The following is a 24,548-nucleotide window of genomic DNA, read 5'->3' on the forward strand; positions in this document are numbered from 1 at the left end:
AGTGTATCGAAGGAGTTTGCCCTACTTATACCTGTACTGTAACTGCTTAGAATCAGCTTTCCTTTAATGCAGTGTTTTAGTGCCTCAGTTCACTGAAAATAATACAAAAATAATAAAGCATAAATATCATACAGTAAAATGTAAAATATACGCTTTTAAAAGATATTGATTTGGGGGGTTGCATTTCTCTTTTCATGGGTCGGTAATTAATTGTATTTCTGAATCGTGAGGCATTTTAGTTCGGCCATTTTGGGGAAGGCAAATACTAAGAGACAAACATGTAAGACAATCATTTGGTGTCCTTGAACGGCATTATTATGAAGAAAGTGTACAGAGTTCTCATCTGCAAGATATTCAACATCAGTCATCACATTTTTCATGAAGACAAATAAAAGGGAATTACATCCAGGTGCACATGTGTGTTCATCTCCCCAGTGGGTTGCTACAAAGATCTCTGCAAAGGCAGTTCCTGATTTCTGGGCAGGTTCACCAGTAAAGGCAGTTTAAAAGGCTGGTGTGATTGGCGTCTGGATACTACAATAGTCAAACCTTCCCCCAAATGATCGTGGACCTGTTTTCCACTAATAGGAAAAACAAGTGACAAGGAGAGAGAGGGTCACCTTTGGAATGCCAAACTGAGCAGTATTTTAGTTTGCTGTTTTTACCAGCTTCCCTTTGATTACTAGCAAAATTCTTTGTGTAAGTGGATTTATTCTGCATTCCTGAAAATAATAAGCAAAAAATTTTTTTTTCTCTCCAGAAACACGGTGATAGCTCCTTCCTGTTGTAGGTGGGAGGGATGCTCTATCTGCTATTCCTGTTTTGGAAGGACAAAGTACTGTTAACCCCGTGTAATCAGGGGACTATTTCATTATGAGTGTTCACATGATTTTCTAGTTCCAAGATCATGAAATTATGTTGAACTTGTGTCTTCTTTACACCCTCTGATATAACTCAAGAACTGAATATCCATTTTATATTGAGTAATTTTCCCCACATCACTTAAGTTATCCCTAGAAGTTAACTTATTCCCATAAATTCTTCAGATTAGTAGAGAGAAAGCTTACATTTCTGTAAACCTTAAATTGTGAATATATTATATGAAAGAATCATAAAACAATTAAAAATCTAAGTGTTTTTAAACTCACAGATGCCTTAGTGATAACTTCTATTTTGAATTTTTGAGGCTACTTAAATAACCTGTGCTAACTGATTTGGAATTTTAGAAGTTAAAGGAATTGGCCAAGCCTCAGTTTAATAGATGAGCATGATAAGACCCAGAGGAAAGTAGTTTATATAGTGTCTCAACACTAGGTAAATTAATTCAACTGTTTTCAATAACAAAATTAAATATCACATTTTAATATAGAAATTGCACATTACTCGTACCCCAGATACAACATTTAGGCAAACATATCTTGTATGTGCAGCAGCAGACGAATTAATAGAATGTTGATTTTATGACTTGCAGAAGACTTTTAGAAAATCTCCTGTCTCATAGTAGGCACTTAATAAATATTTGTTCAATGAGTGATAGCTGATAGCTAATGTTTAAAGACTATAAAGTAATCTGTGTGGCAGATACTGTGCAAAGTTCATTAGGTGAGCTATCTCCTTTAATCCTTACCTACCTGCTAGATATCAATATTGTAAGTAGTATTATTATGCCAATTTGAAAGAAAAGGAAACAGAGGCACACAAGTGATTAAGTGGTTTGTCTAATTACATTTAACCAATAAATAATGGGGCATAGATCTGAAACTCCTGTTAGTCTGTTCCCAAAGCCCTCATCCTTAATCATAAAGAAATGGGGGAGTTATTTATACTATGATGTAAATGACTGATAATACACCCTTCCTGGAAATTAGATTTTTGAAAGAACACTTGTATCAGAAAGGAAAAGCGATCAAACGTAAATCCTACAAAAGATTCATCTGGTTCATTTTTCGGCCCCAAAGTAGATTTTGACAGAGTTCATTTATAATACTAAGCTTACTGATTTATACAGTAAGCAACACAGACATATAGTCATATGTTTGAATTGTTTTCATTCTATCATATGAGGTAACATATTTAAAGCAAATATGGAAGAGGGGGGAGTTATATGAGAGATTCCTTTCTTGAACTGTAATAATGAGATAGTTTATACCTAGACTTTCAACATATTGCTATGACCATGGAATGAATGTATTTACAAATCCTGTCATTGATGGGTGAACGCTCACATTTTTTCCTTACATAAAATATGTATAATAATACACATCACTGTATATTTGTTTTTGAGTCATTTGATATCTCCATTCATATTTCAGGAATCATTTTTAGTTAGAGTTTGAGATTCTGAAATGAATCAAAATAAAAGATATCTTAGTTCTTCTTATAATTATTCACTTTTTAAATATAATTCATCATCTTAGAGATGATCAGGATTTGCTCATTAAATTTGCCTTAGAATATAAAAACTGCATGAAATTTATAGGAACGTGAGTTGAAAGCACTGTTTGACACACAGCACTTCAGCCCACTTAAAATAATTTTGTTTGATGTTAAAAATCTAGCTTTAGGCACACTCTAGAATTAATTGCTATGGAAAAAAAAATCTTATCCCCAGATGTCTTTGGAGATGCAAGTAATAAATAATGCCAATACTATTTCTGTTTGCTACCTGAAAAGCCAAAAAACCGAAAGACAAATCCAAAAAGTTTAGCAGTGTTGAGTAAGGTTTATTTGGGTGATCATCATTTCATCTTCCATCCTCATTTATTACTTTTAGATACTTATTATTCCACAACTTCCAAGCTACTGTCCACAGAATTATCCCTCCCGCTCAGTGGCAAAGCACCAGCTTTTGAACCAGAAGCTTCCAAATTCACATTTCACCTCCAAAATTCAGTAGCTGTGGCACCACGTGGGAGCCAGTTATTGGAACCTCACTTCCTCATGTTCCATGAGGGGAAAAATATCTACCTTCTAATGCTGCAGAGGGATTGGATGAAAGAATATACAAGTAAAACAAGTGCATGATGCTAATAATACATTTACCTTTCTACATAAGAAGATCCAAGTTGAAGGAAAGCTATTGATTGAGTTGGTTTTGTAAACTTGTCCCGGTTCATTAATTGGGGAAATTTTGTTAAACCATAACCTGCTTCAATAAAAGTATCCAGCCGAATCTGTCAGGTGAGCCAAAGGGTCAAACCAATAACTTGATGGAGACCTGGTTACTTTAACAGTTAAGAGAGACTCGAAAGTAAGCCAAGCTTCTCATAAAAAGGAGGTAGCGAGGCCCCAGAACATGCCTGAATGCAGAAGAACTGCTTATTCTCCAGGAATCGCCAAAGCTCTAGGGAGTTGTTCAAGCCCAAACTGTGATCTCCCTGTCTTGTCCTTCAAATGCTGTGGACTCCAAACACATTTTCTGTGCAGCTGGAGGCTTTGTTATAGACAGAAGGATTCTGCTTAGGGAGGCCAGCGTTTACGGCCTAACTTTCTTAAAGAGGAATTTGGAAAACTTCCCAGACCCTGCATCTGCCCCTAGCCCTTGCACCTCGGAGTCTGAGGCCGGCTAGGGAGACAGCGCAGACGACTAAATTTATTAACAGCCGACGGGCCACTCTATCTTTCACAGCAACAACAGTAGGTGATCCCATCAAAAACCTGTCTGCTGGCTAGCCAGCAAATCCGAGCTGACATGCCTGCCGCAGCGAGACCCAGATGAATGGAAACGAAGGCTGTTTCCTCGAAGAAACACATCACAAGCCAAATGTTGGACCAGGAAGTCAGTTCTAGTTCCATTTGAGAAAAAGCCTTTGACTTTTTTTCCATAGGTTCTTTCCCAGATACTTATGTTTCCTTTTCTTCCCTTTCTTTGACTTTTACGAATATTAAGTAGAAGTCGAGCGTTTTAGGGGAGCTCAATGGTTGAATTTCTAATACTCAGTGAGGAGGTGGATATACTAGTCCAGTGGTTAAGCGTGCATTAATCTTAATATATCACAGCTAGAACATAATCATGATTCGTTACAAATATACATCAGCAGCCAGCCTCACTTAAAAGCAAACTATTTACCATTCTAAGTAAAAATAAAATACGTGAGCTACGTTTTATAGTTCAAATTCCATTTCATTGTCCTCAACATACGCAGCATCGGAAAGACTAGCTATTTGCTCCAAAATGACTTTCTCATGGATTAAATTAATATCATTATGAGTTTACAGAGTAACACATATTATATACTTTAAAAAATTTTAATGGGAAATAAAGTGTGTATCATGAATAATGAGAGTTTTCTACGTCTGTAGTGAAATAGTGCTTTTAAAAAGTGTAATTCATAGAGATAACTGGACTTCCAGAATACTGTAATACCAGTCAGACCAGAAATTGAGTGAGACGTGTGAGGTTGGCTCACACAGTGAGGATTGGATCCTGTCTTTATTTAAAATTCTTATTTTTTACTGGGGATTTTTTTGCATTGATTTTTATTTTAAAAATATTGTATTAAAATATCATTTACATGGATTACTGAGTTTTGGGTGCCTTTAAATTTTGTGCCTTGCTTGCCTTACTCTACTCCTGACCCATAGAAGGTACGCTTTCCCTGAAATTACTTTTTCCCATAATGCTCTCCATAGAACATGGGGTATTAACAGTTTTTACACTTTAAAAAGAAAAGAGCTACATCAAATAAGAGTTAGGAATAGTTAAACAGTTAAATAGCTTTCTTATAATTCTTTTCAGAGACTGGATAAGCTGATGTATACTGAGAATCTCCAATAGCATGGGGGCATTTCTCAAACTCATTTGCCCACAGAACTCTTTTCCACAAAGGAAGTGAGGAATACTCCGACACATTCTGGTAAATAGCGTCCAAGAGTCATTTCCAGCACATACTTTGATCTAATAAGACTGCCTTTTCAGGGAATTCCCTTGTGGTCCAGTGGTTCAGACTCTGTGTTTCCACTGCATGGGGCACGAGTTCGATCCCCAGTTGGGAACTAAGACCCCACACACCACGCAGTGTGGGCAGAAGAAAACAAAATAAAAAACACCACTGCCTTTTCACATCTAGTATATATATTTTTTTCTTTTCTTTCCTCCACTTAACCCACTTGTTTTTTTTCAGAATACTGAAGAGATAAATATGTCGACACAATCAAGCTAAAGTTATAAAAGGGCTACATTAGTATCTCTATAAACAGGTGTAGTAAAAATTCATTGTAAAGACATATCAAAAGCATTAAAAATACCCCAGGGCTTAGTGCCTCGTAAAGAAAGTGATATCAAGCACACTTACCGGTAAAGTCTGTATTGAATGGGTGAGTGGAGCTGGGAAATTTATAATATCCATTTCCTGTGAAACGAGTTCCTTTCATCATTGTGGCCCTTGGAGCTGGTAGAGCTGCCTGTCTCCTTTCCAGCTGATATGTAGGAGAGGGTCCATTCTGTTCTTCAGGTGCCTGCCACCTCAGATGGATGGTTGTACTGTTGATTCCTTCAACCAGAGGTGGCCTCAGTTGGGCTGGTGCTAAATATTAGAAAACCCTTGTTACGTTCAAGAATTTGGCTCCTATCTCTAGACACAGATATGCACACATATGTTCACATGCACCTGTGTACATTAACTCAAAATCAAATCAATTATGGCCTCCAGTATTTCTATGGTCTAGGAACTGAAAACAGAGTTAATATTAAATGTAACTAAACAACATTTTGAATGCTGAATACACTTTTATCATTAAACAAAGTTTTTTTCTTACAAATAATTTCTCTATTCTTTCTTGCGACCTGACAGATACTACATATTATAGTCTGTTGGAGCACCACCCAGATTCTCTTTACCAAGCAGATGTTTCACGACTCTAGCTTCTGTGCCTGTGGGTCTCTAATGGCTCATGGCTTCTCCATTTTCGAGAGAATACCCCTGCCCTACCCAGGAGCTACAAGATCCCTTGTGAATCCCGCAGCCAGTGACTACCAAGCTAGTGGCTACTGATCACAAAGGGCAGAGTCCCTTGTCTTAACATGGTATTGAGTCAGGGCTGCAATTCACAGAGGCCAAGCAGGAGAAGGAAATGGTTGAAATGGGCTCGTTAGGGAGACAAGAGAAAGTGGGGTTTGAGAAAAACCGGTGAGCGGGGAGGGGGTGAACAGTCACTAATTCGTGCCAGCCCACGGATGATTCAGGAATGACAACCCAGTGTTGTCAAATCTTTTATTTTGTTACCTAAAAAAAAAGTCATTTTATGTGTAATTTTCTGATTTTTAAAGCTTAGCTACTGGTCTAAATTAAAACAAACACCACTCTGAAAGCCAAAGCATCCACAGGAAGGAATGAGCCTGTGATCTCAGCGGCTTGCAAACTCCTGTCCAGGTACAACAGACTCAGGCAGCCTCGGGGGCCCTGGAGTGACCACAGCACTCCCAGCAGTGGCCTGAGCCTTGGGCAGTGAGGGCCCAGGGCTCACACGCACACTGGGGCCACGGCGCGCCTTGACGTCCAGGGACACTGGCATTTCTTTGGAGCCTCCTGGGAAACCCCAGGAGTGACAGCTCTGAGACTTCCCCTAAAACCTACTGGAAACAGATCAGATTAACAACTGAGTTGTTGAAAATGAAGACCTGTTTCGATTTTCATTTTCTTAAGCAGTTGGGTTTGTAGGATGAGATGCGTATCCACTCGAAGTGTGTCAGCTGGGTTTGAGGGGTGAAAATGAAGAAAGGAACACATGTCATAATCGCCAAGTCTATTTACTGAGGACCCAGACTAAGGCTGTGGAGCTTAACTTACACCTGTGTTAACACAGCCTTGTGCAGACACAAAGTTTTTGCCTGTTTCAGTACATGTAAGATAAAATGGTGTGAATACAAAAACTATTATTCTTAAACCAAGAAAGGCAATTCACCTTAAATCAGCTTCGAACAATGACCATTTGTTACTTTCTAGAAAGCTTGGCCAGCTTTCCACAGAGAAACAATTCATTGTGATTCTATTTTCATTTTTAGTAAAGAAGAGAGGGCAGTGAGTAAAAAGTTCATCAACTTAGAAAGATAATTAACAATTCTGTTCATCTTCCACCAGTGTGAGCCACGTGATATTTTTATTCTTATATATACGGATCTGTAAATTTTATGCATGATTTCCTTTAGTATTCTTTACCAAAAATTAGCTAAATGCTGGGTTCTCAAAGATTTCATTCTACAAGATATGATCCCTCTTCAGAAATAATCCAAAACAAAATAAGAAGCTAAGCCATGCAGAAATTTCTTCTCCCACTAAGCTCATCTCCAGAGTTTGGAGTTCCATCTTTGTAAAATTTCAGGAAGCCCTCATTGGCTATTAGCTTAACTGGGGAAGGAGGACTGCCAAAGATTTCTGAGTCTTGGGGTCAGAGAAGCAATAATGGAGGACCGATTATATTTTTTTCATTTGTTTAAAATTTTCTACTTAGGAGCAGACAATAGGAATTTTGAGCTTTTCTGTTACTTTCCTGTATTCCACTTAAGATTCCCTAGTGATCTGGCACACAAAGACTTGAACTTTTTAGTTTGAAGAATACCATCTATTCCAGTGATATCCAAATATCATATGATATCGCTTGTATGTGGAATCTTAAAAAATGACACAGATGAACTTGTTTACAAAACAGAAATAAAGTCACAGGTGTAGAAAACAAATTTATTCTTATTTAAAAGCAGCTACTTTCTCAAGGTCGCATTTGTTTGACATCTAGTACTCTTTCACTTTACTCCAATCACCCATCTGGATGGGGATAATGAAAATCTGTACCACTACTGTATTCAGAATCCTTTCCTCATGGAAGCATCATCGAAAATCACTTCTTAGTCAGGAATATAATTTCAGAGTCAAACAACACAAAATCAAAGGAATTCCAGCAACTCAGTAGGTTTGCTTGTTTATTTGTTTTGTTTGATTGAACGTCTACTAAAAGTGAGAGCACGCAATTTTTAAAATATGACAAAATGATTATAATCAATGAGGACACATGCATTGAGAATCCACTAAAATTAATGTTGACTATTTAAAGTCTAACAAGTCGTGGAGTGCTTCTAGATTCACAGGGGAATTGCTCTGCTGAGCAATTACACCATTCTTAGGAAGTCAACCACAGAGAATGAGTGGAACTAGAGTATATATATATGTGTGTGTGTGCATTTTATTCACTTGCTTAAAAAAAAACAAAAAACAACTCTCAGCTGGTCTGTTACAGTTTCACTTGTGAGTCAACCCAGCCCACTTGAAAGGGTGAGTACCTACTCAGTCACTATCTTCAGAATTCCCCTAAGACCAGAGGGGAACTTTCAATCAATTAAATGAGACTGGTCTCATATACATTCACAAGTAGAATAATGATAAGAAAAACAGATACTCCTGAACTATTAAACACATACACACAAACACAGACTCACTAAGAGACAGGTGAATTAAAGATTATGGCTCAGATCATCAAAGTGAAGGGATTATAGGTATACATTTGTTCATCACAAGACAGTAAATTAAGAGACAATACGGGGCTTCCCTGGTGGCGCAGTGGTTGAGAATCTGCCTGCTAATGCAAGGGACACGGGTTCGAGCCCTGGTCTGGGAGGATCCCACATGCCGCGGAGCGACTAAACCCGTGCACCACAACTACTGAGCCTGCGCATCTGGAGCCTGTGCTCCGCAACAAGAGAGGCCGCGGTAGTGAGAGGCCCGCGCACTGCGATAAAGAGTGGCCCCCGCTTGCCACAACTAGAGAAAGCCCTCGCACAGAAACAAAGATGCAACACAGCCAAAAATTAATTAATTAATAAACTCCTACCCGCAACATCTTCTAAAAAAAAAAGAGAGAGACAATATGGAATAATGTGAAAGTCTCTGCAGACTCCTAGAGATATAATTTTCACTTTTTATCCAATTCTGTATGATTTTACAAAAATCACTTTAAATGTACATGCCTCAGTTTTCCCATCCAACATGAGGATAAATTTTCAGTGGAACACTTTGAAAATAACTGCTTTTAAAAACAATATAATTGCGTTAGGTTTTACAAAGCAAACTTCTATTCCAATACAGGGCACTATTTTTACTAGCCAATAAAGCATCTTTCGAATTACGTATTATAAAATGATTCAATTCATCCACATTTAGAATCTGTGTTTACTTAGAAAATCCTCTTATAAGCGTAAAGTATAAAATGGATCTTCATAAGATACTTAGGCTTTTAGATTCAAAGACTAGCAACATACAAAGTCTGTTTCCACTTGGAATAAAATTACGGTGCTCTTGTATTTTTTTGCATTAGCTCTGTGATCCAATTTCTAGTCTCTCCTATTTACAAGCATTCTTTTATACAACACTGCGTAATATACATTCTTCTTTATGTAGCATTTATTACTTTATAATCTGATTAATAGCATATCATAATGCATAAGTTTACACTTGCAAAATTTACGTAGTGTGGAGTTTGACCATCTTAGGATAAGAACTGAAGACTAAATGAGCAGAAGTGCTTGCTGACAGGTCTTTAAAATCAAATCTGTTCTCAAGGAAGAGTTTGTTGTCTATGAAGACTGCATGGCTGTGTCAATATTGTAAAGCATCATCGACTATTAGGAAGACAGCAATCTAGGAACACACAGCGATTCCTCATTTCAGGGGTGTGAGGGGGGAAAGACTAATATGAGACATCCTCAGGCAACTTGTCAGTGGAAAATGATCCTGACTTTGTCTCAGAGATGCAAACTGTCACAGGAAATGCGATTTGCCAAATGCTGTTAGGCCCGAACACCTGTGAAAGGGCCCTGGAACTAGGACTCAAACGTAAAATCCGGGCTCACGTAGCCATGATTTCCCAGTTGGCAAGTCCTCTCCATTCAGCGTCCAGAAGAGGAGAGGATTCTCCTGTCAGACTCTCAGAGACTTCTCAGTGCTTTCTTGTTGACTATCTAGTCTCTGACTGAGGAAAGAACAACATCAATTTTCCCATTTTCTTCTTTGTTTACTAGTCCCCTTCAAGAGAGAGGATATATAGTGGAACTGATCTGGAAAGGAGAAAACTTAGGTTCTAGACTGCTTCTTTAGGACCCTACTTATAGAACATTGGCTAATCCATTATTTGGCCTCTCTGTTCTTCAGTATCTCACTCATTCATTTATATTTTTGGAAAAAATTTTTTATTGAAGTATAGTTGGTGTACAATATTATATAAATTACAGGTGTACAAGAGTGATTCACCATCTTTAGAGGTTATGCTCCAGTTACAGTTACTATAAGATATTGGCTATATTCCCTGTGCTGTACAATATATCCTTGTAGCTTATTTTATACATAATAGTTTGTACCTCTTAATCCTTTACCCCTATATTGGCCCTCCCCCCTTCCCTCTCCCCACTGGTAACCACTAGTTTGTTCTCTATAGCTGTGAGGCTGCTTCTTTTTTGTTGTTGTTGTTACATTCACTAGTTTGTTGCAATTTTTAGATTCCACATACAAGTGATATCATACTGCCTGTCTTATTTCACTTAGGAAATACCTTCCAAGTCTATCCATGCTGTTGCAAATGGCCAAATTTCATCCTTTTTTATGGCTGAGTAATATTCCGTTGTGTATATATATACACCATGTCTTCTTTACCCATTCATCTGCTGATGGACACTTCAGTTGCTTCCATATCTTGGCAACTGTAATAATGCTGCTATGAACATTGGGGTGAATGGATCTTTTCAAATTAGTGTTTTCATTTTTTCCAGATATGAACCCAGGGGTAGAATTGCTGGGTAATACCTCATTTATTGAAGAGCACAACAGACCTGATTGTGCCTAGGGTCTCTTCCAGTTTCAAAATTCTGCTTGAACATTTTCAAGCAGCTCCTCTCCATAGTAAACCAAGAAGGGGTGCTGGATACACAGATCCCCTCAGCCCTCCAGGAAGCCAGCCAGCTTATCTCCCACAGCTCCGAGCCATCTTGTTCCTTACCTCAGCACGGCAGATATATATTATGATTTTTCTGTGTGTTCTATGATATAAACAAGGCCAGAAAGCAGTGCTTTTAGAGAATTTAGGGGGAATCACCTCCTTGATGAATAAACACTACCTTAACCAGCTGTCATGCAGGTGATCATCAATAATTTGCACGCATCTCACGTCCAACACATAAACAGTGTGAGGATCCGTGATTTCTGAACTGTACATATGGCAGCAGCGATGACAACACGGACTGTTCCCTAAAGTCCCCTGTCAATAAAAGGTAGTTGCTTGGACTGTAATTATGGCATCCTTGCTACCCAAACTTGAAGCTTTTATGGGGCTTATGCAATTAACTACTTAAATGCATAGTAACACTCGCTTCTCTGACAGAAAAGTATTGATTTTTTAATCATTTTCAAGTCTTCTCTAGCACAAATAAATGTACTACAGTTACAGTTAATGCACTGTGTACATGCATTAAACGTTGGTGTGACAAAATTTATTATTTTGTGATATATAGAGCTGAAGTCGGGCTTCTCAGAAAGTAGCATCATGGATCCAACATCAGTGTGGAAACTACCATTGTCCTCGATACTCCAAATTCTCTAACTTCTACAAGTTAGAGATCTTTTTTCATAGGATACTTAGGCTTAAAATAAAGGAGGGCATGCTGAATATAAATCTTTCCTATATGTCAGTGTAGGAGAAAATTAGAAATAGTCCAACAGAGAAGATAACAGTTTATTTTTTCCCAAAGCTGTGGGTGTATGGCAACTCTGTTCAGATGAATTTTTGTCTATTTAATTTTTTTCCACTTGCATTTATTTAGGGCACATCTATCAAAATATTTTGCACACAACAGTCTTTCTAGTTCAATTCTTACACATTTTAATTGTGTTGTTTTAATGCCTTACTATAGTTAATACATCGGAAAACTAAAATGGTGCTTTAAAAAGCGTGATTTCTGCCATGACAAAAGGTGAACAGAGGCCCCGTGAAAGTCACATATCTAAATACAGACCTGGCAACAGAGGTCATTACACAGTGTACGAACAAGCCTTTACCTTGGGTGCATCACACATTCAACATTAAAGTGGGTGAGTGAAAAGCAGTTAATTTTGTTTTGTTAGAAATAATATCATTTTAGTTTTAGCATCGAAGACAGATGCCAGCATTTCACTCTGAACAGATGGTAATTCCATCTAATAGTGCATCTCTGTATTAGTAAGGTCTGTTGTGTATACAAACAGTAATAAACAGTAGGTAAGGATCAAAATAAATTTTAATTGTTGACATTAAATTCTGGCTGCCACAGTTCTAAGGCTGCAATATTCCTTTTTCAAGTCTGTCAGGTTTACTAATGCTACAAAAGCTTTGTCGAAAGCCGCCAGATTCCAGCTTCCATACAAAGATGTTGCGTGCTACCAGCTGTTGGTCTGCACCAGGATTACCTGTTTTCCTACAATGAAATAATCCTTCAGGAATAACATGGGATTGGTGCTACCGCTGATGCACTGGTCCACCATGATGTCTTTCAGAATGCTCCTGAAGGACTGAACCTTTAATTAAGAGGTTGCTTTTTAAAATGTTGTGTCCAATTGTTACAACTGGGGTCATGCTGCTGTCACAGTCACTTTCCTACCCTGCTAAGTAAGGGTCTCTCATTCAGTTCACTCTATTCTCTTTGCAAATCTGGGCATTCCTGAACTTCTATGAAACTGACATCATCCTTTTCATTTGGTTGGCTTTATCAGGAGTCTGAAGGATTTCCCTAACAATTGCAGCTCTCGTCAGCTGAGCTCTTCTGTAGACTTCGCTGTGGATCAAGCCTGCCAACAAGCACCAATCTGGTTCTCATAATGTCTCCTACGATCTGGTATTACAAGTAGTAGCCGCTCTATATTTGGGGAAGCTGCCATGTCAAAAGCATTATAAAAAACCCCAGTTTGGCATTCAAGTTCAATAACAAACACGCTTTGCCATCATATTTCCTTAAAAACAAGGATGTATTTTTTTGAATCATGAGAAATATATTGCTTCCACCATATGGGACAACCAACGACTCACCAACCGATTTCAGATGCAGCATATTGAGCTGACCATATGTTACTGTGCTGTTGAATGGCTGAGTGATTCATGCCCGTCACATTCTAGTATATCAATTAAAGCTCCTTGAAGTCTGCATGATTTGTGTCTCTGTTATTAAACCCTGCTAATTCATCCCACTTACACATCTGTTATAAATCTCTAGGAGTGCTGCATGATTCATGGCAATCTGTGAGCATGCTACAGCAAATTCTTCTCCTTGTAATTAACAGTAAATTGTTTTACTGCCATGCAATGAATTTTTCAGTTATATTGCAAATGAACTCCTAAATGTGCGGTTCTTTCCTAAGAACTGACTTATATCATTAGGCAATTAAAAAGTATTGCTTTGAACCAAAAGCTTTTAATCAAGAGAAATACAACTTCAACATTGCCTGAGAGCCATGGAAATTTGACACGGTGGTTAGAAGGGCAAAATAATTTCTGTTGTCGAAAGAGCAAAACAAACAAAACCAACCCTTCCGCGTACTCAGGACTTCCCTGATGCTAAGACGTGAGAACTGCTGCCTGAAAAGACTGGGTGAGACAAGTGTGCACAGATACTGTTTATCTTAGAAGTGACTTAAGTCATCTGTCATTACCAAATTTCTCAGATTGACTTACACTGCTCTAATTGTAAAACAGTGCCTTTATTCTTGAAATAAATAATTGGATAATTAGCCAAGTTGAATCCGCAGAGGATTTCACTGCTGTTCAAGTGCTCCTGTCAAAGGTGAGGCAAATTCATTTCAGCTCGCCTCTGCAGCTCTTCGAAGAGGCTTTGATTTTTTTTTTTCCCCACTTTCCTGGCAGCAGCCTGAGATTCATGAGTCCATACATCAAGTCGGTAGTTTAACAACAAATGGAATTAAATTCAAAGAAGGGAAACTAATTGAAGGACAGCAACAAAAGTGTTTGGTAATGTGCTTTTTAATATGGCATGCCACATTTGCATGATAATTTTTCCTTTTTAGCATGGAGCAGAAAGTGACTAGCTTAATGAGGGATTATTCAAGACAGGAACGAACAAAATGCATTCATAACTAAGAACAAAGATTGTATTATGAAACAAAAACAGGCAACCTCAGAGAAGTAACTGGATGATTGGTTTATGCATTATGAATAAAAAGGTAGAAAAATATTTATATTAGTATTCACTAATGACTATATATACAAGATTGTTGTAATTAAAATTATAAATTAACATATTAAGAGTGCTTGTTTAATCACTCTGGGTCCTATTCACAATGAAAAGACTTATGTACCTGCATACAAAACAATGTGTATTTTCAACCCAGCCGCAAACATACATTCTACTTCGGATTCAGACAAAAATCTTAATGCACCACTAATTACTTGCTTAATGGGAGATGGGCACTTCTAAGCTTGTAGTGTAGAGGTCATTTTATGACAGGTAAAGGAAATAGGACATTTTTCCTCCAGGAATGGATCTCCAAAAGGAATTTCTCTGAAGGAAGGTTTAATTTGTACTTAATTCACAAAGGGCGGAAATGTACAAAGTTATTAGATTAAAAGGGTAATCTTCAAGAAAAGTATAAGGGTGCCAAGTCCATCAGTTTATGACCCTTATATACCCAGAAGCAACTCCAAAGCCACCCATGACAGTTTCCTGAAGATTTTGCAATGGAGATGCAGCCGCTCCTGGGAGAATACCTCTCTCACATCAGCTCTCAGCCTTTGTCATGGGCACCAAAACTAAAGCAATAAATATTCTGGACGAAATGTGTAATTCTAATAATATCTAATTGAAAAAATACTTCAAAGAGAGCAAATTATAATGCTCGAGCTTTTTAATGAAACATACATCTTTACAAGTATCTTTTTGATTTCTGTGACTGAGATTCAAGGAAAAATAACATGTTTAAGTGATTCACTGCTTCGAAAAGGTTGACTACTACTTCTAATTTTGGGTGCTGTTCAAAATTTTTAAATGGTCGCTGGCTTCTTCTGATTCCTGACGCTTCACTCACATGAACTACATTTAGACTTGAGTTAAATTTCTCACAAATCCATTAGAATTCACTGGAGTAATATATACCCTCCAAATTGTAACTTTATTACTAGAAGAAACAGAGCAGGAAGGATCATAGCTGCAACTTAACTTTTATTCCTTTCCTACAATGGTCAACAAACCTGTTGACCATTCAAAAGGACTGACCTTCTCACTGTTTATTTCTATGACTTAATATCTATCACTTACGCACAGAGGTTTAATCCTAGGAAAATTTTAGGAAAAAAACCCTTATTCACCTATTAAAAACAAAGGAGGCAAGAAGGATATTGGATCTGTAATTGCTGGGGTTTTCTTTGTATTCTAATAAAAACAAGTCCATTCTCCCTGATCCAAACACCCCTGAAAATGGTATATTTCATAATAAATCCAGTGGCAAGCAAAAATTTTTTTTTATACTTTTGTCATGTAAGTGACTTTATTCCCTGCTTGGCAGATGAAGAGTCAGAGAATTCTGACAAAATAAATGAAGGGATAAAGAAAGAAAAAATTTCCCAGAAGAACGCTAAAATAATTTTTCCTTCAGAAAAGAAAGGATTTCACATGTGAACAAAGTTAATATGTTCTTTTTTTAATGGAAATTGAGTAGAAGGAACATTCTGGCGAAGGACAAAAAACTACACATTTAAAATTTACTATCCCATCTTCTCCTGCAACTGTTGAATTTTTTACCTTCCAGCTTCTGCTCTAACCATGTTAATCAGAGTGCTGCCCAGAGAGTCATCAGTGACCCCACGTTCCTTGCAGTTTACATTTTTCCTACTTTCCCTACAGCATGTGACCCTACTGACAACATTCTCCTTCTAGAATTCTCTCTCCCCTTGAGTTTTTGGATACTGCTTTTTCTACGTTCTTTTTCTAACTCTGACCACGTCTCTGATCCCTTTATTCCTCCTTTCCTCTTCCTCCCAAAATGTGAGCATTCACTGAGATGTAAACTTTTATTTTGTATTTTCCCTGCCTTCACTAATACATTAGCATCCATAGTTTCGCCTCCTACATGCAGGTGACTATAAAACCCGCATCCTTCGTAAGCTCCAGATTTGCATTTTCTGCTGTTGGCTGGTTATAATTGTCATGGATGTGTTTCCATCAGATAATCAAACTGAAACTCATGGTTTTATTTCTCCCATATGTTCTTTCTTCGTCTCTTGCATTAGATTTAGTGGCATCACCACTGTCTAGGATATTTACTGTCATCTTCAATTTCTCTCTCTTCTTAACCTGTGGATTTCCCTTCCTTGATCTACTCTATTCCTTTCTTTTTTTTTTTTTTTTTTTTTTTTTTTTTTTGCGGTTCACGGGCCTCTCACTGTTGTGGCCTCTCTTGTTGCGGAGCACAGGCTCCGGATGCGCAGGCTCAGCGGCCATGGCTCACGGGCCCAGCCGCTCCGCGGCATGTGGGATCTTCCCGGACCGGGGCACAAACCCGTGTCCCCTGCATCAGCAGGCGGACCCTCAACCACTGCGCCACCAGGGAAGCCCCTATTCCTTTCTTTTAATCTTTCCTTCTATTTATCTGATTTACTTTCTCATGGCCCCCTTGGAATGTCTACCAGTCTCTATTCCCACACTTTAATCTATTCTACACTATACTGACAGAGACATCTCTATAAACCTCAGCTTTCATCATGTCAGTATGGAACAGCCCCTCAAACAGTGACACATGGTATAATAGCTGCAAAAATCTTTACCAATTCTTTATAGTCCATTTCAAGTGCCACTTAACCTGAGCTAAATTCCCAGTTTCCTAAATCAAAGCTATCTATCCCGGTATTCTCCATTCCCATAGCTTTCTTTTATCCTTTCCCCCAAGGTGTTAACCCTACCTGTTATTTGTCAGTACCTTAATGCAGACACCATTAAGGTATCTTTGAATGGATTCTACTAGAATCCCCTCCACCCAGTGCTTTAAATAGGAACCTTAATAGATGCTGACTGAATTGAGCACTCACAGCAAAACACAGCAACAATATGGTTATGACACATTATTAACTCTATACTGTAAACAACAAATTTGAAATGTGTCGTTTTTGATCAAAATCCTGAAATGCATGCCATAACTCTGAACAACATGCTCCTTACGGAACTGAAAAATGATGCTTTTCGAAGTTAGCCCCCCTACAGTTTACTTTTGCCATTCAATCCTTAGTTTTAGGACTCTCCACTGTTATATTTGTGTTATAATACTGTTACGGAAACAAAGTTGTAAAATAAATTGCATGACTTCGATAACATTCGATTAGACATTCTATAACATTTACATTGTGACTGAGAAAAGTATTACAAAACAGTTATAGAAATCTTGATTAAAAATAATTTTTTTTTGAGGATTTACTCTGTGCTGGGCACTGCTTTAAATACTTAACATGTATTTACTCCTCGGGAGAGCCCCGTGTAATAGGTTATCCTTATTTATAAATTGGAAAACTAAGGCACAGAGATCATATAATTTACTCAAGGTCACAAAGCTAGTAGATGGCAGAGCCCAAATTCAAGTTGCAGCATTCTGGCTTATCATTTTCCCCTAAAATACACAAATAAACTCTTATTTGAAAAAGTCAATTAACTTGCACATCTCATGGCTTTCGGAGACTATGAGAGGTTTCCAAGTTCTGTTTTTCAGGGATAAAGAGGCAGGGAGAGGACTCAGAGGGCCTAGATGAGTTCTGCTCCACTCAGCTTCCAGTGGATGGAGTGGCCTTAAGCCTCCTCACCAGTGACTAGAAGAAGAGCACATAGCACTGGGGCGCAGTGAGTTCCACGGCCCAGGAACTCTTACTGCAACCAATGAGGATGACATTCACACAGATGTGATCATTGGTCCATTAAGCAGGGAAGATACCGTTCTATAGACATTTTCCCTGCCTTTGTCTTTCCATGCCCAGGGTCTGTCTAGTCTCTGGGGACTGGCATGTCTCTGTTCAGTTCTTTTAGTTTGTGTCTATGAAAAAAACAGAGTAGATCCTATCTAAAGGAGAGAGCCTGTCCTAACAGTGCTGGAAACTTGGGCATGTGAGGTGCAGCTGAGAGGTCCCTCAGTACACAGCCTGGAGGAGAGAAGACTTGGCTGGGGGTATTGTTACTGAAGATGTTATTGGAAGTGATGTCATGACGAAGGTGAATTAGAGTGAGGACAGCACGCAAGGGAGTGGAAGGAGAATGTTCAATAGGAACCAGAGGGAGGTATCTTGGATTAGTATTGCCTTTGAAATTGCGTTTCAAAGAGGTCTCTAAACATGGTAGGATGTGCCAGAGAGGTGTAGTTCCCCCACCACTAAAGGATCAAACACAGGTTGGACAAACACTTGGAAGGAATGTTGCATAGGATATATTAATATTGGCTAGACAGTCACCCTAGATGACTTTGAAATGTTTTACAACCCTGAGAAGCTGTGATTTCAGTTCTGCTCGGTCACATCATCGGAGTCCCTTTATCCTCCCCTAGATCTCAGGCCAACCTTTGATTGGTGTGGTTTCTGTTTCCACTTTCTCCAGCCCCCAGGACAGATTCCCCTTTTAATTTTTAACCTCTAGTCCCAAATTATGTCATTTTTTCTAAAAGAGACAGGGAGTCTTCCCCTGTTATCCACACCCTGTAACTCTCTAATAACATAGTATATAAAAATAAATAAATATTCTTATAGGAGCACGGTGTTTTTTGTTCAAGCTAGGTACTCCATAAATACTTGTACCTATAGGTTAAATATGTAAAAACGCAAAGAGTTCAGTCAGAGATAATAAAACATAATTACTTGGAACTTTGGAGTCATTCTCATTATTGAAAAAAAAAATTTTTTTTTCTTTGGCCGTGCCACGCAGCACGTGGGGATCTTAGTTCCCCAACCGGGACTGAACCCGTGCCCCTTGCACTGGGAGCACAGAGTCTTAACCACTGGACTGCCAGGGAAGTCCCCATCATTGGTGGACAATTTGAAGAAACAAAATTACTTGTTATATTTGAAGTTTGTTGTATATTGATACAAGATAATTTGAGCCAAACAAGTTTTTCCAGAATGAAAACAAAATAAAACAAGACAAAAACTATGGAATTGTATATGAAGACAGTAAGGAAGAAGGTCTAAGGAGTATTTTCATAGCTAAACATGTTTGCATGCTATCTGTCATTGCCTAGGAGTCTCTTAACCTCCTCACATCTGGACATTTCCTTAAAGAGCACCAGGAATCTAAGCCCTGTTGGATGCTGACAGAAAAACTGATTTGAAAATATCCTAAATGGTAAGTAATTGGGTTATATAGGTGTTAATAATACCTGTAATCAAGTTTGTGTGAACCTAATTTGTCATAAGTGAAGCAAGCAAAAAATTATACAAACTATTTCCTGGTAAGATTATACTTGATAACAAGTCGTTATTTCAATTTTATGTACTTAGGAGCTTCATATTCATAATAAAAAGATTAATAAGCACACTACTGCCTATCCAATAAAGGCAAAATATGACACCAGGGCAACCCAGTGATTTCTGGATGTCTGCTGTTAGCTCCATGGGGCAGGAGGGGATAGACCAAATCCCACACAAAAAAAGTTAGGATTGAGAGGAGGAGTATTCTGAGTCCTCAGAAGAAGCCTGCCAAACACTTCAAACAATTGTTGGGACACCTTTAGGACTTAGGGTGGTGGGAGCCCTGTAGTCACTCTGCATCTAATTATGTTTCTTATGGTGACACAGTTGCAACTCAGGAATGTTCAGGGCTCTTAAGTTTCTTTTTCTGTGTCATCTTTTTCTATGTCAAGGTCAGTAGCAATAAGGGCTAGTGAGGGAGAAGGAGAAAGCAGAAAAGACAAATATTAAGTCCAAACTAAAGAAGGTATTGAGCTTTGTAGGTGTTTTGTTTATAAATACACAATGTATTTTTCATGTCCTTTAGAACTTGCTTACCTGCTGCTAAAGTCCGTCCTCCTCCCGAAGCACTGGTTATACAACCAACTGAATTGCAGAGAGAAATAGTAAAGTTGTATATCCTATAAGGTTGTAGTCCTTTTACAATATAAGACAGTTCTTGGGATTTAGCAGTGTACAACACCTGTGAAGCAAAAAGAAATAGAAGTCAGATAATAGCTAATCAGTGTGAAAAATATTAGCTTGACAAGCAGAGTTCCAGGAATTCTGACAGAGGGAATTATTGCCAAGCACGATTAGGAAAAGGGATTATTTTTGAAGGGCCTCAACAAGCTAGGATTTAATTGATAATTGTACAATCACACTGCTTTATGAGGTAATAATCCAGTTCCTGAGTGGATAAATGAGGAAACCGAGTTATTGCCTCATAAAGCAGCATGGTGGTGCAGTTCGTGTCACTGATGGTACAGATAAAGAATGGTGACACTGTCATTGTTATCGTGAAAAAGTCCAAATAAAACCACGGGGCTTGGCCAACATGAATCCAGTGCAGTAATGCCCACATGCTAGGAGATGGAGCTGGTACAGAAAGATGTCACTACGTTCAATCAATCCCATCATTTGTTTTTTTTTTAAAAAAGCCACAGGAAGGAAAAGGGGAAAAAAGGAAAGATTACTGAGCACCCACATGAAGTCAATTCTCAATTATCTTTCTTGTACAACTGAGCATAAGCAGATTGATCAAACAGTTACATTTTTTTTTGAAATCCTGTCTTTATCACACATTTTCAAATGAAAATAGCAGATTTGAGCAAAGGAGACTCTATGGTCCATAAACAAGTAATTAAACAATAAGCACTGAGAGGTTGTCCTGTCATTATAACCAGAATTGATCAAAAGCAACCATGTAAATTTGCTTAGTCTGTAGATACAAAGACCACTGGTGATTATATTCAGGAAAAAAAAGTCATTAAAATGGATAGTCTGACAGCAAGCATGAGTACAAAGCTATTTTTCTAAGGGATACTGATATACATTCATATGAAATAATCTTCCATAAATATAAATACTACAGCTAACCATAAAGATTAATAACATTTGGAGTCAATTTCTAGATTTTGTTTTCCCTTTAGGAGTACAATAAAATTCATTTGGAATATGTGCCTGGGTACTGACTTTAAAATTTCATAAACTGAGAAGTTCTAGAAAGCAGTGTGTCTGGAATATAAATTATATTGCTTACATAACATTTTTCGGAAATAAAGGTGACTTTGGAGATTCAAAATATCTAGGAATAATTTAAAACACTGGCACCATTTTCTTGCAATTACATTTAGAAATCAGAAAAGCTTCAAACACTGAATTATTAATCCTTTTTCCAATTTTAAAATGGCTACTTAGGTTTTGAAGATATAAACTTTTTTCTTTTGTGCAATGTGATTTAAAATTTTCTAAGAAAAATAAAACTTTAAAATGAGTAAATCTTAATATTGCTATAAGATTTATCTTATTTAGCACAATCTTCATGGGATTTAATGTAGATTTTTAGAAAATGAAATTGTTTCTAAGATAAAATACATTAAGGTATTTCTTATTTAATTAAAAAACTTGAATCATTTTTAAAGAAATTATTCTTTGTCTCAAGAACACATCATGAGGGAGGGGATGAACAATATGGAGGTTCCTTAAAAAACTAAAAATAGAACTACCATAAGACCCAGCAACCCCACTACGAGGCATATACCCTGAGAAAACCATAATTCAAAAAGAGTCATGTACCATAATGTTCACTGCAGCTCTATTTACAATAGCCAGGACATGGAAGCAACCTAAGTGTCCATCAACAGATGAATGGATAAAGAAGATGTGGCACATATACACAATGGAATGTTACTCAGCCATAAAAAGAAACGAAATCGAGTTATTTGTAGTGAGGTGGATGAACCTAGAGTCTGTCATACAGAGTGAAGTAAGTCAGAAAGAGAAAAATAAATACTGTATGCTAACACATATATATGGAATCTAAAAAACAAAAAAAATGGTCATGAAGAACCTAGGGGCAAGACGGGAATAAACACACAGACCTACTAGAGAATGGACTTGAGGACACGGGGAGGGGGAAGGGTAAGTTGGGACAAAGTGAGAGAGTGGCATGAACATATATACACTAGCAAATGTAAAATAGATAGCTAGTGGGAAGCAGCTGCATAGCACAGGGAGATCAGCTCGGTGCTTTGTGACCAGCTAGAAGGGTGGGATAGGGAGGGTGGGAGGGAGGCAGACGGAAGAGGGAAGAGATATGGGGATATATGAATATGTATAACTGATTCACTTTGTTATAAAGCAGAAACTAACACACCATTGTAAAGCAATTATACTCCAATAAAAAGGTTAAAAAAAAAAAGAGGGAGGGGATATGGGGACATGTGTATGCATATGGCTAATACACTTTGTTGTGCAACAGAAACACAGTATTGTGAAGCAATTATACTCCATAAAGATCTATTTAAAAAAAAATTTTTAAAGAACACAAAATGAATGTAATAAAGATAAAATGTAGACTAATACTAATTTTGATGAAATTTTACTTCTTCTCTACATATAGTTGTTATAAATTACATGATTTTTAAGAGACACTTAGCCTAGAGCTTGGGGCATGTAAAATCATCACTCAGATAAACTGTGTCTTTATCATGTCCATAGACTCATCTTAACAAGTCTTAAAGGATGTATCTAATTGAAAGTTTTTTGTGGGATTAATCTTTAAAGAGGTGAGAAGAACTTCGTAGGAGTTTAAAATACTACAATGATAATAGCATCACTTCTATATATGTCATCTACCACATTCTTAGGTAAAGATCCTTTAACAGTTATTTGTACAGTAGGCTTTCCCCAGAAATTTTGGCTATTTATTTACCAAGATTATAACAAGACATGCTCAGGTCAGTGTGGATACAAATTTAATTGTTGAGAACATAAAAAATTTGACTTTGCCACTTGTGATGTCACTTTCTTGAATACATGATTAGGTAGATGAATATTTGCAGGAGAGGGTATAAGAGAGACAATGAAGTGACATATCTATATTCTTATTTTAATTCAGACACAAAGAAAAGACTCTGAAACAAACAAAAGATTTATATACATAAATTCTGTCAATATAAAAATTTTCCTGTCCCACTGAATATTTTATAAAATGTAATGTAGCCATATCCCATTAATAATCACGAATAATAACAATATCTAATATTTGTCAAGCTCTTTAAGCTCTACAAAAACTGTATAGATAAGCAGGAATTGTTTTCCCATTTTACACGTGAATAAAACCTGAAGCACAGAGATGTGTGATATGGCAAGTAATTGGTAAAAGCGGGATGAAAACAAGTTGATTTCTGGGATGTGTTGTATAAACTATGTTTTTTTTTTTTTCTTATCTTAGTTCCTTGGAATAGAATATTATAATACAAGTGACAGCCAGAACGCATAATATGCTGTTGTAGCTGGTAATCCAAACCCACATGTCATCCACCATTCTGACACTGCTGGCTCAATCTCAACTCCTACCTATGACTCCTTGGAGGAACCTTAAGACTTGTGAGAGTAGAAAAATGTGGTTTGGTTTGCAGTTGGGTTGTCTTAGTATGTGGTTCATGCAGTCAAAAATGGGTGCTGGCTGCTCTATAGCTCCATTCAGGGATGGTCCTAAAACCCAGCAATAAAAAGAAATCCTTTCAATGGGCAAAACTTTAGGTAGTGCACCTGGTGATTTATTCTGTGTGGAAAGGGAAGGGTCCCTGAATTATATGGCTGTGGTTTGGTTGTATTGAACATGGCCATAAAAGAAAAAAAGACTAGAAAATCAGGAACTAGGATGTCTAGGGAAGAAGACTGTGGATAGGCCCATGGGACAGGGCAACAAGTAAGTGCGAAGATCTTTTCATGTCCTGTTAATGTCCTCCAAAGAGCATCTTCCTCAGAAGAGATGCTAAACAGCCAAGTATGCAGAATGACTTGTCCAGTTGACATCAGCCGGTCTTTGTCATTGGTCACTCTTATGCTGATAGAAAGGACACTGGTCACACCATAAACTGGAGGGTAACAAGAGCCTCTCATCCTCCAGGATTATTATAGATATCAAATGAATTAGTCTATGTACACAGTAAAGCCTCAGTAATCTTAACCTATGATCATTATTCTCATTACTGCTGGCTGGATATAACTCACTAGAAGGAAATATGTCACTACATATCCCAAACCTTGAACATGTTCACAACCTTTGCTATAAGCTGTGATAAACTGCATCCCTCAGAATTTATTCTTAGGAAATAGAAATATGCAAAATGTACATATAAGATGTTCTTCTCAATGTCATTTAGATTTCCAAGAGAATTAATACAATAGACGTATCAATTCATTGTGGATTGGTTGAATCATTATTGTGTACCCAGATAATATGATAGTACACAGCTACTGAATGTCAGCTTCTTGCAAGATATTTAAGGATATATGCTAAGTGGAAAAAGCAGATTTCATGAAACAAAGTTATACCAACTTTATTTCCATATACCCTTATATTAGGAAAAATGAGTGATATAAGTATT

At 37.5% G+C, this 24,548-nt stretch overlaps 1 protein-coding gene across 1 annotated transcript in view; it reads right to left on the reverse strand.

The window, feature by feature from the left end:
* Positions 1 to 24,548, reverse strand: part of USH2A (usherin) — a gene marked incomplete at its 5' end in the record, with an annotated part of 770,156 nt that overhangs the window by 547,382 nt on the left and 198,226 nt on the right. Inside the window, 2 exons of the mRNA XM_082666701.1 lie at positions 5,295 to 5,525; positions 19,987 to 20,131. Of these exons, the coding sequence (XP_082522827.1) occupies positions 5,295 to 5,525; positions 19,987 to 20,131 (376 nt within the window). The remainder of the gene's footprint in view (positions 1 to 5,294; positions 5,526 to 19,986; positions 20,132 to 24,548) is intronic.

Source organism: Grampus griseus (assembly GCF_964374135.1).
Source record: "Grampus griseus genome assembly, chromosome: 1".
Classification (NCBI taxonomy): Eukaryota; Metazoa; Chordata; class Mammalia; order Artiodactyla; family Delphinidae; genus Grampus; species Grampus griseus.